We start from the raw sequence: 16,728 nt of genomic DNA on the forward strand, positions 1-16,728 counted from the left end.
GCTTATAAAATTGAGAAAAGAAATGGTGAATGTGTCAAAGCAACAACCACCCGACCATAGAGCAGCCGAAGGCCACCAATGGGTCTTCAATGTAGCGAGAATTCCTGCACCCATAGGTGTCCTTCAGCTGGCCCCTCAAAAATATACATACTAGTACATTGTACAGGTAGCAATAGACAGTTAGGAAAAATATTAAAATTTGCCCTCATAAATTTTACCATCCCCTTTTCATTGCTTTCTTGCAATACTAAGCTTACTGTTTGTGTCATATATGTGCATATGTATGTAATCAGAATCTTCTATAGATTTTATATCCAGTATATAAAATGGTAAAATATAATTTCTTTTGGGTGTATCCATGGCAACAATCTGCACTTATTTGCTATAAAATATTGCAAAAAGGGGGAAAGATGTCACATATTTCCCCTAAATTTGGCTAAAAGTAGAATTTCAATTGCTTGAAGTAATACCTATTCTGAAACTGTGTACATATATCATTCAGTAGATTCAATGAAAATCATATGTCTTTCATCTCATATTTTTGTAAAATTGCGTCATAAACTTCGTGTAGAAAAAAAGTATTTGTAAACATTACATTAATTTTTGGACCAATGGGCGGTCAAGCTATGAAAATACGGATTGTCAAACAGAAAATAGCCCATAAAACATGTTAAAAACAATCTTGATGCTCTTATAAACCATCTTTGAAGGCTAAATTAGTACTCAGCTGTCTAAAAATGAATTTTATTACACAATAACTTTCCTATTTGAAAAATCCACAGGGACCATAATGCGAAACTAAACTCCTAACTGTGTATTGCTACCACAGTGATAATGGCCGTCATACTAAACTTCGAATTACAATGTCTGAAGTTATTGTCCTTTAAACAGGAAACCCTTGTTTTTCCCCCTTTTAAGCCCCTAATTCTTAAACCTTTTTAGCCATAACTCCTCAAAGCCAATCATAACCATCCCTTTGTGGTATGGGAACTTGTGGTATAATTTCAGAGAGATCCATACACCTTTCCACAAGTTCTTGTCTAGAAAGTAGAAAAATGTTTTTTTGTGTCCCTTTTTGGCCCCTTTTTCCTAAATTGTTAGAACAATAACCCCTTAAATCAATCCCAATGTTCCGTTTGTGGTAATTAACCTTGTGTATAAATTTCAAAGATTTCTATTTACTTATACTAAAGTTATTGTCCGGAAACCAAATGCTTTTGGACGATGCTGAGATACCAGTATATGACATGGTCATATAAAAACCATTGTATTGACCAATTGTGATGAACCACGAAAATGTGGTGAAGGTTTAATGAAAGCTTTATACAATTAAGTACATTCTACATTACAGAATAACGGTTGTGTATATACAAGCACTTTTGTACCTTCTGCTAATATGGTAAATGTTCTTTTCTTCCAGTTTGAAAGAGTCTTTGTAGCATCCTAATATACACCTTGTCTTCAAGTTCTCCTTGTTTTGATTTTTTATAGTTGTAGTAGTTGATTGGAATCAATGAACGAAACTCATAAGGAATACACTCAGGTCCATCCACAGACACTGGAATAACACGAAACATCTTGTCTGTATCAGATAATGAATTCACTAAAAGACCTTCATTTTTAAAACGTTGTATCATTTCTGAACTACTTTTAGTAAAAAAAATAAATATGTATCTTGCCACATCAAAAAGGTTCTCATCACTGCTGATTTTACTAGCTTTAAATAACATTTCTCGACTAAAACCAATATTTATATCTAACTGCCACTCTTTATCTAACTCTTTAATATGCTCTAAAAATTCTTCTGCTTCTCCTTCATCTTCTGTTTCACATACTATTACAGCATCATAGATCTCTTTATCTACAAATATTAATAATAAGATAATTCAATTAAAGTTGCATTGGTTCTTAATTATTGATTACTAATTTATTCAACATTTTGTTGGTTGATAAACAGCTTTGTCCATCAGATGTGGTTATTACAAAACTTACAAGTATTGACATGTTAAGAGTTTAGATGATGAATGAATAACAAGACTAGAAATTGGACAGTGTTCAGTTTACAGTTTTTATGATTGATTTTTACATATATATAGGAAATAAAACATAGGTTAACACACAGGCACTCGTCTCAGAAATTCCCCCCCCCCCCCTATATACCTTTATATAACACATGTAGCTGCCAAAATGTAGCTCTTAAGGTCCTTTTGATGATTTTTGATATTTGCGGACCATAAATACTGGCAAAAAAAAAATCAAAGGACAATAGAGCTATGTTTTCGCAGCTAATAACACAAGGTGCTTAACTTGTGATTAAGAAAATGTCAGCCGATGGCAAAATTATATTATATGCTCATTTCTCAAATGTCAACACAACTAAAACCTGCTATGTCATAAATTTAAATTGATTGATCTTTACAATGGTGTATACACGCCTACTCTTGTCTGAATTATCTGTAGCAATTCTACCCAAGTGTGTCAATTGTGATTATTTCGTTGAACCCTGAACGATTGAGCAAGTATGGACACAACATTTTAGCTTAAAACAGCTCTTAATTTGCATTGTTATTGAAAATTTGATACAGCATGGGTTTGCGACCCAAAATAAATGTGATCAAAGAACTGAAAAATTTCAAATTGGACATTTTTCTATTTGATATTGTCCAATATCCAAAATCTAAGTACATTGCAAGAATCAGCATATCAAAGAACCCCAAGAATTCAATTTTTGATGAAATATTTCTTCTTTAAACCTTATCTGTTTTTAAACCTTATCTGTTGGAGGGAAAATCATGTTAATCTAATTAGATATGATGTTATATCTATTTTTTAAATCATATTCTAACATAATTAGTAGTTTTCAAATATTCCCAATATTTTTTTGTTTGTTTGTAGATAACTAACATGTACAACTTATCTAAACTTTAACTTTTTAACTTATAAAAATAAATTATTATCAAATGAATTTGCAAATCTTGAACTCCAAGTAGGATTAAGTAAAAATAAAAATTAACACAAACAAATTTATTTTTTTGATATACAGCACTCAGAAAATTATTTTATACAGAAAAATGCTTTGGTTCAGAGATACATGTATAAGTTAAAATCTGTATTTTACCCCTATGTTCTATTTTTAGCCATTGCAGCCATCTTGAATTGTTTGCTGGGTCATCAGACACATTTTTAAACTAGATACTCCAATGACTATTGTAGCCAAGTTTGGCTCAGTAGTTTCAGAGGAAATTATTTTGGTAAAAGTTAAAGACAAGTGATGAGAAAAGCTCACAGCTAATAATATCACTATAATAATCCTGATGTTACATCCTCCTAGTAATAAGACTTCTATATATACTTCCAATTTTTTAAACAAATTTGTGATTCTACTTTAACATTTTGTATTGGTTTTCAGTAATTTTGAGAAAGAAATCCACAAAAATGTTATGGGCAAACCCAATTTACTATTCTTCAAGTAACAAGAATGTGTCCATAGTACAAGGATGCCTCACTCACACTATCATTTTCTATGCTCAGTCCACAGTGAAAATGGGGTAAAATCTCTAATTTGTCATTAAAATTAGAAAGATCATTTCATAGATGCACTTAGGTTCAATTTGAATGGACTTCAACTTAATCAAAAACTTCCTTGACCACAACTTTAACCTGAAGCAGACAGATGGAGCATAAAAATGAGAATTTCTTCACTTCACTTGTCACAAATATATAAAGAACAGGTTTACAAAACAAAACAAAAATATTTTGCATGAGCTTTCGGTTATAAAGATATCATGCAGATTAAATTTAAACTGAATCTGATTCCCTTTTTACCAAGTCTGATTGAAGTCCCACTATTTAAATGTATTTAATCAGACATCAGACTATAATTTCTTTTACCATTAACAATATGACAGACTAAGTTGCTACTAGTATTTAGATTGACAGAGATGTAGCTTATGGGGGGGGGGGGGGAATCCCCTCAATGTATCAACAACAAAAAATATTGTACATTATGCCTTTTTTTAATACAACAAATTTATCAGTTACAAATTGAATGATTAGTTATTTCTGCAGTTTTAGTAAAGACCATTCCTAAACATTAAACAAGCAAACATAACATGTAGTTGTAATCACAAAATTAAACTACTGTTTGAATTTTTTTCTAACTGTTTTACCTGTATTTTTCAATGAAGGGCTTTCCTTCTGACTTGTTCCAATTTCTTCTTCAAATAGATTGTTTTCAGAAGCACATGTACTTGCATATGTGATTTCTGTCTTTTCTAAAATATAAAACTTATATTAATGCGAGTATGACTTAACTGTGCAGGATAATGAAATAGAACCAAATCTTCTTCAGACACTTTTTTAAAATAACCTTCCCTAAATAGATAAAGGCAGATGTGGTGTGAGTGCCAATGAGACAACTCTCCATCCAAATAACAATTTAAAAAAGTAAACCATTATAGGTTAAAGTACGGCCTTCAACACGGAGCCTTGGCTCACACGGAACAACAAGCTATAAAGGGCCCCAAAATTACTAGTATAAAACCATTCAAACGGGAAAACCAACGGTCTAATCTATATAAACAAAACGAGAAACGAGAAACACGTATATATTACATAAACAAACGACAACTACTGTACATCAGATTCCTGACTTAGGACAGGTGCAAACATTTGCAGCGGGATTAAACGTTTTAATGGATCCAAACCTTCTCCCTTTTTCCGAAACAATAGCATAACATCACAACATAGAAAAACATACAATAAAATATCAATTGGCAGACTTAACTCAATCAAAAAACGTATGATTACACAATGAACGAATAAATTTGATCTGCGATATCTGAATACAAATGCACAGTTAAATAAATATTAGAGACAAACATTCATGACCAAAAAGCTGACAAACAAATTCAAACACACTGAGAAATATTTAACCAATCAATGTTCACTATAGAAAAAAAACGGTTTTTTATAATCTTGAAGTTTATACAAATGTTGTAAGAATAAGTGAAAAATTGAGGATATTACAAATAATCAAAGCTGGTGTACAGACAAGATCCATATAAATAAAAAATAACAAAAAAAGCATTATAAACAGTATCAACAGGTCGAATTAACAAGAAAATACGATTTGAGAGTACTCGCAGTTACTGACAGTTCCCTAAAGTCCATTTCTATTTTGCAAAAGATTGAAACTATCTTTCCTATAAATTAGTTTTCATCATCCAGTTATACAATTATTCCATAGCAAATCAGCTGCTTTAACCATGGTAAGTATTGGGTTTACAGAAAGTTGATAAGTATGCTAAATCAAAATAAGGCGACATGGTATGATTGCCAATGAGACAACAATCCCACATGTGGAAACAGAATAGTACACTTTTCCTATTTTTTGATCATTTGAGAGACTGTCAAGCAGGGCTCTGACATTGGAAATGTTAGGACAAACAAGTTGCTTGATGAAAATTTGACGAACTAAAATGTTACCATATAACATTTCTGTTACAATTTTTGGTAATCAAAACATTCTATATGTGAATATGAACCAATCAAATAAAAAAAAAAATGACAAGTATGCATTTTAACACTTTCCTTAGATTGATGGAGCTAAGAGTAAAGGAGTATGTTCGATAAGGTCATAAAATGGCCCCCTTTTTTAGCATAAATTTCAAATTCGGATTTATTGACCAATATCACGATAAATTATAGCTAATACATTGACTAGATAGGATAAAAGTCATATTGATGAAAATTTTACGTTTCTGCGTTTCATTATGACGTCACAAGTTGTACTGATATTGATTTTTCACGAAAAAATCAATGAAAATGGGTAAATTTTCAAAGATTATTTGACAGGAAACATAGAGCGCATACGTCGACAACAAAGATCTTTTAAAATAATGTTTGTGAAGACATATAACATGTCTTGTATGAATATTAAGCTTGTCGACGACTGCGCTCTATGTTTCCTGGTCCTTTATTTGGTTGAAATCCAGCTGATTTTGTCAAATTTCACCAAAATCCCTTATCTTGACCTTTTTTGGATGTAAAAATCAACGTGTTAGAACTAGATATCATTGAGATGGGAGCCATCTCTGTGGGCCCCGCTGTCAATAACGTGGGGTAAATAAGTTGTATGGATAATCTGATATGAAGCATTATTTGAAGTTTGTTAAGAACAACGAACGGATGGACAGACCGACAGACTGACCTTAGACCTAGGATGCATACATTATGACACATTCTCTGGTGTTGGTTAATATATATGTTAAGTTGAAAATGTTTGTCAGGTATAAAGTATGAAATAATAACAGCTGTCCTCTCAAAATATAGTGTGGATCAAATTTGTTAGCAATGGACAGACCAACAGACAGACAGACCTTTGACCTAGGAAGTGGTACATACATCATGACACACCCTCTGGTGTTGGTTGAAATGGATGTCAAGTATAATATTTGAAATCATAACGGTTCTCAAGATATAGAGCGGACACAATCTTCACCACAGGACACACAGGGTTGTCAACTGAAACCAAAGTTTTTTTGACGTTGACCTTTGACCTAGGAAGTTGTACATACATCATGACATGCCCTCTGGTGGTGGTTAAAATGGATGTCAAGTATAAACTTTGAAATCATAACGGTTATTTAGATATGGAGCGGACACGATCTTCACCACAGGACACGGGGTTGTCTACTCGAAACCAAAGTTTTTGACCTTGACCTTTGACCTAGGAAGTTGTACATACATCATGACACGCCCTCTGGTGGTTGTTAAAATGGATGTCAAGTATAAACTTTGAAATCATTATGGTTATTTAGATATGGAGCGGACACAATCTTCACCACAGGACACGGGGTTGTCAACTGAAACCAAAGTTTTTGACCTTGACCTTTGACCTAGGAAGTTGTACATACAACATGACACACCCTCTGGTGTTGGTTAATAATCATGTTAAGTATTAAGTATGAAATCATAATGGTTCTTTAGATATGGAGCGGACACGAAAGTGTTACGGACGGACGGACGGACAGACGGACGGACGGACAGACTGATCACTATAGGGCGACCCGCCTTTGGCAGGGCCCTAATTAAACTGTGACAAAAACAGCTCTGTTTAACTTTCTCTCATGTCTTTAAGGCAACTTAAAACACTTATGGTCTTGTAACCATGAACTTTATAATTGGGGCCGAATATGGCACTTACCGAACTTACTCCTTTATCAAAATTGTCACACAACAAAAAATTTGTAAGGGTTCCGCGGAACCCAGTGTCTCGCCTACTTTTGCTGTAACTCCCAGGCTCAACAAAAATGAGGAAAACAATCAATAAAAATATTCCTCTTGATACTATCTTTTGATTGTAAGAAGCTTCTGTTCAAGTTTGGTAAAAATTTCAGGATAGTTTATGCATCGAATAAATGTTTTAAAACTTTAACTGCAGACTGTATGTAATGTTAACTGGAAGAAAAACTAAGTCCATTTATAAATAAAATACAGATACACAGGTACCAAATATTAACAAAATTTCCTTTCTAGATACTAGCTTTTGATCATAAACAAGCTTCTGTCCAAGTTTGGTACAAATTTAAAATAGTATAAGAAAGTCATTAATTTTTTTTTAAATTTAAGCACAGAGTGAATGTGTTGTTTCCTGGCAGAAAACCCAAGTCCATTTAAAAGTATAATACGGAAAAAATTTATTTATTTTTTTACAAAATTTACTTCTGGATAATATCTTATCATCATAAACAAGCTTCTGTCCAAGTTTGGTACAAACCCAGGATAGTTAAAGAAAGTTATTAAAATTTTATAAACTTTAACCACAGAGTGAATGTGCATGATGTTTCCCCGCAGAAAAACTAAGTCCATTTATAAATAAAATGCAGAAAAAATGGAATTTTATTTTTACAAAATTTACTTCTGGATACTATCTTCTGATCATGAACAAGCTTCTGTCCAAGTTTGGTAGAAATCCGGTATAGTTTAAGAAAGATATTCAAATTTTAAAACTTTAACCACAGAGTGAATGTAATGTTTCCCCGCAGAAAAACTAAGTCCATTTATAAATAAAATACAGAAAAAATGGAATTTTATTTTTACCAAATTTACTTCTGGATACTATCTTATGATCATAAACAAGCTTCTGTCCAAGTTTGGTACAAACCCAGGATAGTTTAAGAAAGTTATCAAATTTTCAAAAACTTTAACCACAGAGTGAATATTTGTGGCCGCCGCCGCCGCCGACGGAATGTAGGATCGCTTAGTCTCGCTTTTTCGAATAAAGTCGAAGGCTCGACAAAAATGACCAACACATATAGGGATGAATCATACTTTGTAAACTATAGGCTTTGTGTACATCTGACTGACACCTGCATCTTCAATGGTAACTCTTTTTGTCAAAATCATTATTGAATGGAAATATCGGTCCCGTTGACATATTTTTGGATTTTATCCTTCAAAAAATATTTCGTAAGATAATAATCAAATAAATGGGAAATGTGTCCATGGGACACAGATGCCCCACTTACATATCATATAAAGTTAAACAAGGCCATAATTAAAGGAGGGTATTAGAGCACAGTAGCCCAAATTTGTACTTGATCAAAGTTTTGTGGAAATAAGTATTGTGTATAAGTTTCAAAACATTTGATGGAGGCCACTTAAATTAGAAAACAAAAAACAAAAAAATCAGTAATTATTTCATTTTGTTAACAGGCATAACTCTGGAGCGGTTTTAAAAAAATGACCCAACCAAAATTCAAAATTGATCTTTGTCTTGTGGTAATAAGCATGTGTGTATGTTTCATAGCATTTGGTTGAGGCAAACTAAAATTAGAGAAAAGAAAAAAAATGATTCAGAATTTTTTTCAATTGTAAAGAGGCATAATTCAAGAATGATTAAACTGATGCCACCAAAATGCAAATCAAATATTACATAAGTTTAATAACATTTACTTGAGGCAAACTATATTTAGAAATGATTAATCTGCCAGACAGGCATATATACCTTATAATAATTCCATAAAACAAATATAGTTGACCTATAATATTGTTATTGTAGTTTAGAAAAAAGACCAATACACAAAAACTGAACTTTGACCACTAGACCATGAAAATGAGGTCAAGGTCAGATGAAATCTGCCAGTTGGACATGTACACCTAACAGTAAATATGGTAGATCTATTGACTATAGAATCTGATAATATGGACTTTGACCTAGAAAAGTAAACCATGAATGAGGTCAAGGTCAGATGAAAACTGTTTGACCGGCATGAGGACCTTGCAAGGTAAGCACATATTTATTAAAGATAATTTTCGTATTACTCAATATTAGAAAGAAATTAACAATACAAAAAATCCTAACCATTGATTTTATATTGATCATTGTTGATAGTCCTAAATATAAATCTTTAATAGGAGTAGCTCATATATATTTCAACATGATCCAAGAAAATCAGGTATGGTCAGATAAACCAAAGAGATATACATGTACACCTTACAATTATTAAAAAAAATAAACATAGTTGACCTATTGATTATAGTTCTAAGAAACAGTCTTTACCAAGAAAACTTAACATTGACCAATGAACCATGAATATGAGGTCAAGGTAAGATTAACGCTCAAGATAGACATGTGCACCTAAAAACCAATATATTCATTAAATATAGTTGACCTATTGCCAATAGTATCTAAGAAACAAACTTAGCCATGAAAACTTAACATTTACCAATTAACCAAGAAATTGAGGTCAAGGTCAGATGGTACCTGCTGGACAGACATATCCTCACAATCCTTTACTACAACAAATATAGTTGATCTATTTCTTATATTTAACGAAAAAACGACCAAAACACAAAAATGTAACACTGAGAAATGAACTACGAAAAATGAGGTCAAGGTTAAATAAAACCTGTGAAACTGATATGTACAGAATAAAATATTTCCATACAACAAATATAGTTGACCTATTGCATATATTGTAAACCAACTAATTTTTGCGAGTGATTTATTTACACGACTTTTGCAAGCAGAAAAATAATGCGAATATAAATCGTCACGAATATGTAAAACTTGGATTTTTTCGTACTTAACTACATCAAGTAAATTTGAGAATCGCAAAGTTAAATCGCTCCAAAAGAGGCAAGAAATAGCCAAACTCGAAATAAAGTATCCATGAAAATAAGTTGGTTTACAGCTAGTAGTATAAGAATAAAAGACCACAACTCAAAAACTTGACTTCGACCACTGAACCATGAAATTGAGGTCAAGGTCAGATGACACCTAGACATATACACTTTACAATTATTCCATATACTAAATATTGTAGACCAATTGCTTATAGTATCTGATATATGGATTTGACCACCAAAACTTAACCTTGTTCACTGATCAATGAGATGAGGTCGAGGTCAAATGAAATCTGTCTGACGGGTATGAGGACCTTGCAGGGTATGCACATTCTAAAAATTATCTTATTACTCATAATAAGGAAGAAATTAACATTACAAAAAATGTTAACCTTTTTTTTCAAGTAGTCACTGAACCATGAAAATGAGGTCAAGGACAATCAACATTAGGGATAGAAACTTCGTCATATAAGGAATCTATATACATAATATGGTGACAAGCATCAAGGTCTTGTAGCTTCCTTAATATAAAGCTTATAAGTTGTTAGCTAACGCTGCCGCTGGATCACTATACCCATGTCAAGCTTTCTGCTACAAAAATTGTAGGCTTGACAAAAATACTAAAGGGAGGCTATTTTTCCTAATATAAACAGGCAATCAAGTGTTATGAAAACTGCTCAAAGCATTTTTAAGTTGTTGACCAAAAACTGGAGAGAAAAAAAACTGAAAAAAAAAAAAAGACATGTCACATTCAAAATCAGATTATTAAATTTCTACAGTCGATTCATATCTATTTGTCTGACATAAATTTTATAATGGTTTCATGTGTATGAACCACAAGTATTCAATGATTTTTTTTACAGGCTCATAATTGTGTAGATTCTGGCAAAACCACAAAAGACAATATCAAGGACATTACAATATCAATAAACTCATCATAGATACCAGGATTAAAATTTCATATTTACGCCAGACTTTTCTGTAATATTAAACTCTCAAAAGATCGTGATGTGGTAGGAGAAGGTGTAACAGCTATTCGCAAGTCATTCACCCCTTTACTCCATAATGACGCCTTTTGACACATGTGTAGTACTTCAGTTGAAACACTTTGAACGTCACTTCAAATTGTCTGCATCAGACTTAACAAAAGGAGTAGGTCCGGTAAGGACTCATTTTGGCCTCAAATTTCAGTTTCATCTGACGAAAGATTTTGACCACTTTTTAAACACTTAAGTGTCTATTTCACTTGATTTAATTAGTTTATATGAAAGATTTTAACTGATTAAGTCATTAAAAACGATCCGATTGAAGCTCAAATATGAAAAATCTCTCAAATATGCCAAAAAACCTCACTTTTCAGATTGTTTTTGTCAAAAATGAAAGTGGCCGCATCCGTGTTCATCCACAACCTTTATATATGTTATGTATTATCATAAAATACAACTTACATTGCAATATTAAGGATGAACACGAATGCGGCCACTTTCGTTTTACACGGAAACTGTCTAAAATTTAACTAAAATGATAGAATTTTGAAGATTTCAGTAATTTAGCATGACTTAATGGTGCTACAACCCGATATATGTGTATTGTATTGTCAAAAACAGCCCATATTTATGTAGCAGAAGCATTCAACTGTCCAATAAATAACTAAAAGTTTACATTTTAACAATTTTGTAAAACTGTTATATTTTTGGGCAAAAAAGGGGCCTTACCGGACCTACTCCTTTGTATCCAATATGAAAAGGATAATCATAAGAATATCTGACTTAAATCTATTTGATGAAAAATTTGTTTTTTGCAGTGCATTATAACTTTAAAGCAAATTTTCAGCATTTTATTGAAAAATCCTATGCAAATCAAGTGTGCCAAAAAAAATTCCATTGAAGAAAGGGTTCAAACTAGCAATGAAAAAGCATTACAATAGATAACCAAAAACACCTTGCTCTTCAGTTAAAATAATGTTTTCACCATGATGCTTAAAATGAAAGAAAGTAGCATACCTATGTCTTGCTTTTTTTGCTCACATCCGTCACTTCAGTCAAAGGAATACAAGAATCTATTTCATAAATACAGCATGAGTATAACAGGATCATGGAACACAGTAGGGTATAAATGAATAAGACAGCTTTATAAAGTACATTTAAAGTTACAATACTTTAAGATGATTTTGGCTTAATGTTTTAATTTTAACATATTGATATATAGTTTATTTAAATATAAATGCGAGTGAAATATACTATTAGTATCTACATCATGCAATGTGCAAATTAGAAAGTCATGCAAATAGAACAAAGTGCTTGTATGCTCAGTTTGTATGATTTAATGAGAATATATATGATAGTTTTTATGAATGAAATTTTTTCAAACACATGAAAATGATTTGTGTAATTGGAGTCAACCTTTGAAAGACACAGTCAAACCCTGTTGTGTACCAAAAGCCTGATACATCTAATGAATATATATATGCTATGTCAATTTCCAGCTATTTAAGTTTTTTTATACAGTAGCATTTGATTAGACAAACATTTCAATTGACATGTTATACTAGTATGACATTATATTTTATATGATACAACTATAGACTAATTTCTAAATAAGATCTAAAAATTGTTTTTACACTGGTGTGTTCTGAACGAGAAACTGTGGAAGACATTTTAGTGGGTGTAAATAAATGAGGAATGTGTTTATAGAACAAACATGACGCCCCCACTTGCATATAACCTTATAAAGGGAGGAAACTCAGAACATTAAAAGTGATGCTACCAAAAGTTGAACTAGATCTGAGTTTTCGGGTAAAAGTTTAATTACGTTTGGATGAGGCAAACTCAAGTAACAAACACCAATTTAGGGACATACAGACATAGGTACAGATGGGCACGGGTAAACTTAATGCCCCGTCCTCTACGGCAATGGCTTAAAACAAGGATTTGACCATATCCACAGGTAATGACTCCAATTATACTGACAAGCTTCACAGCTATTCTACATTTCTGATTATGGTAAGTTTTATATACCTGATTTCTATCAGATGAAATAATCCATATATGAATAAGGACTGTATAGAATAATTTAAGACCAATAGCTTATATATTGGATTGTAGCACTGTTTTACCAGGTATTCAGATAACTTCTGTTTTTCTCATTGCATTTTAGATGTTACAAAGTATATTTCACCTCCTGTTAAATAAAGTTTATCTTTGTCATTTGATCTTGATATCTGATTATCTGAGTCATTGTTAGGAGCCGGAGAAAGACTGTATTTTCTGAAAAGAGATGTTTTTGTATGAGAAAATTTCTATTACTTTAACTTAGAATACATTAATCAACCTTATAAGAAATCTAAACATGAATCAAGAGTTGCTAGAATAGCTATTAAATTGACTTGTTCTTTTTAGTATTCATGAATGAGGTTTAAAACCATTTTGAGTATTTCTGATGCCAAATCATTTGGTTCCATCTTTTTCAAAAGTAGAGACCTTTTTACTTAAAATATGTCAGAGTGTGTGTTGAAAGAGGTAGTGGTCAATAGATCAGAAACTAATTATAGATTATTGCTATTTTACGAAATTTCCTTTTCATCTTACTGACTGATAATTTTGTTTCTCATCATGATCATGATGATATGAAAAATTATCACTAGAAACTTAGGGTGCACCAGTCTGTTGTCAATGAAATTAACAACAGCATCACAGGTAAAATAGCAATAAAAAGATTATCATTGGTTATCTCAACTACTACTACTGCTCACTGATGATACCACCACCGCAAGTGGATAATATTAATAGTGTAAAAATATGCAAGTGTTCGGTAAACAGGAAGTTGTCGAGTGATGAATCTGAAAACACATCACACGGTATAGCTGACTTATATAAATCCTGAAACCAAATTTCAGAAATCCTTGTATTGTAGTTCCTGAGAAAAATGTGACGAAAATTTTCAACTTGGCTATCATGTGTAAAATCATACAATTTTGGATATGGTTTCTAAAACTGTTCGTAAAAAACGTTCTCACAGTCGTAGAACAAATCGCAATCAAAGAAAATTTCGGGCCAATCATACCAATATTTCGGACCTAATTTCTATTTAAACAAGAGTGCACACGCTGAAATGTCTCGCCTTCTTTACTAATCATTGATATTATGTTGATAGACCTAAATATAAAGCTTTATTACAACTGTCACATAAACTCAACATTAACCAAGAAAACGAAACATTGATCAATGAACCATGAAAATGAGGTCAAGGTCAGATGAACCATGCCAGGCAGACATGTACAGTTAATAATTTTTCAATACAACAAATACAGTTGACTTATTGCTTATAAATTAAGACAAGAGTGGACACACAAAAATGTCTCGCCTATCTTGTATTTGCATTGAAAGTAAATGCAATCAGACAAACATTATATATTTTAATCTGTAAATAATGATATAATGTCGCTGCTGCTGATGCCTGTATGAACACTAGCGCTGCTGACAGTGCCGATGAAGACAACTATCAGAGTGTATTAATATTACCATTTGTATTTGTTCTATATAGAGGTATTATAGATAACTGTGGTTAAGATTGAAACAAGTGATATACAATTATATTGATAATGGTAACTAAAGATGGAGGTGAACAATGATAGTGTAATTGATAGATTTCAATAGAGGAAAAATATCTGAACACAAGCATTGGAAGTTAAGTGCTGAAAAGTAACATAGAATGGCATGTGATAAAGTTATGTTATGAAAACATTATGAATACTGAAAAGGAAAGTTATTATTATCAACTGTTACTGGATTAAAGGAATTTTCTTGATACCAGATCCACAAGAAATGCTGTTACCTTTTTGTGGTCTGTGATGGATATCTAAAGGAAAAATCATTTATTAAAAATGTTTATAAACAAAGATGTATTTTTCTTATATGGATATATGACAAACATTATAGTTTACAATACATATCATTATACTGAAGACAAATTACAACATTATTTAAAACTGTACATTATACATAGTAATATAAATATAATCAGTTCATAGTGGCATTTCTGGCAGCTGACTCAGTAGAGCATCTTCTTCCTCACTATCAGTGGTATCATCATCACCATCAACTTCACTATTAACCTATTAGGGATAATAATTAGAAACAAACTGGTCATATGTAAAATCTGTAATGCAATAAATCTCTTGGAACTATTTTGTTGTAACAATTTCATTCAATTTAATTGAGATACTTTAGTTATTTTACTTTTTTAAATATTTCTTTTTTACATGAATTTTTTAAATATTTTTTTTTATATGAATGATTCATTTCAATTGAACATGAGTAATTAAGCTAGAGAATATCATGCCTTTTCATCATTCTCACTTGGTTCCACATTACTTGTGCCAGTGCTGTAACTAGTAGATGGGGTATCTTCAGGCAATATTTCTTTCTGTTTAAAATTATAAATGTGAGATTATTTGTGGATCTTATATATATCAAATTAATTAATTGAAGTTCTTTATTCTTAATGAAATGATTGTAAAAAACAGTTTAAGTCCAAACATTAATAATTTGCGCATCTTTTATCAAAAAGTTAGTTTGGGTTTATTATTACATTATTGTAATATGCATCAGAAGAATAACTATTTTTGAATTTATTATAGCTATCAAAATTTTTAAATGTGAACATGCCTTTTGAGGGGTAATCAAATTGCCAGCTTCTAATGGTGTTGTATCTTGCGAATCTTGTTGTGAAAAAAATATTCATTAAAGCAATGAAAAATTGATATTAACTTTCTTATACCATAAATCTTAAAAAGATATCTGTAGGGGTAAACACATTTGTTAGATTTTGAATGTCTTATCTATTAATTGGACTATAAAATAAATCTTAAATCTTGTTAGTGTCTTTTCAAGAGAACAAGGTAATACATTGCTAATTGAAACATTACTTCACAGATTAAAAATGATATTTGTATTTAAATATTAATTGTTTTGGCTTTGTAATATTTTTATGCATTCAAATTGGTTTATATCATGTATATACTATGTTGTTATTGATAAATCTAGTTACATATTAAATACTTATTTCATCAAATAAAATTATTAAGTTATTAATTTCAATTTGTGAAGACTTGCCTTAAATTGTGGAAAATTTTCAAATGCTGTCATGAAATCTTGAAGTTGGTCAATTTCCTTTGGCAAGAGTTCTGAATTGTTTTCAATTTCATTCAGAGATTCTTCCATTAAGGGTAAGTTCATATTTCTATGAGCATCCTGCAACTCTTTTGATGATTTTTGAACCAGTTGCAGGGAACTATCAATATCTCCAATAATGAAGTTAGCAAATAAGGAGGAAAAAGACCTAATGGAAGCCTTCATTATCCTGGCAGATTTTGTAATATTTTTTACACAATCAGCTGTTTTGTTTGGGTTTTGTTTGCGACTGACTTTCAGTTCATTAATATTCCTGCTGAGATTTATTGCATTTGATTTGACCTTTTCTAAGGCTTTGTTTATTTTCCCCATTGTTTACTGAAAAAAAAGATGATGTTAATAAAGGAAAAATAATCATCTCTTTTTAATTTACATGAAAGAAGTTCAAGATGATGATATTACATAT

The 16,728-nt window shown here is 31.4% G+C and overlaps 1 protein-coding gene and 1 long non-coding RNA gene across 2 annotated transcripts in view; both read right to left on the reverse strand.

Annotated features, from left to right (window-relative positions):
- Window positions 1–1,344: 1,344 nt before the first annotated feature.
- Window positions 1,345–16,728, reverse strand: part of LOC139517444 (uncharacterized) — a 101,111-nt gene continuing 85,727 nt past the window's right edge. Inside the window, exons 11-12 of the mRNA XM_071308478.1 lie at window positions 4,170–4,274; window positions 1,345–1,861 (exon numbers count right to left, since the gene is read on the reverse strand). Coding sequence (XP_071164579.1) covers window positions 1,392–1,861; window positions 4,170–4,274 — 575 coding nt within the window. The 3' untranslated portion in view covers window positions 1,345–1,391. The remainder of the gene's footprint in view (window positions 1,862–4,169; window positions 4,275–16,728) is intronic.
- Window positions 14,988–16,102, reverse strand: LOC139514948 (uncharacterized). Its single transcript, XR_011662764.1, has 2 exons — window positions 15,472–16,102; window positions 14,988–15,244 (listed from the first exon to the last, which is right to left on the reverse strand). It is a non-coding gene; the product is annotated as an uncharacterized lncRNA (long non-coding RNA).

Source organism: Mytilus edulis, chromosome 3, assembly GCF_963676685.1.
Source record: "Mytilus edulis chromosome 3, xbMytEdul2.2, whole genome shotgun sequence".
Lineage (NCBI taxonomy): Eukaryota > Metazoa > Mollusca > Bivalvia > Mytilida > Mytilidae > Mytilus > Mytilus edulis.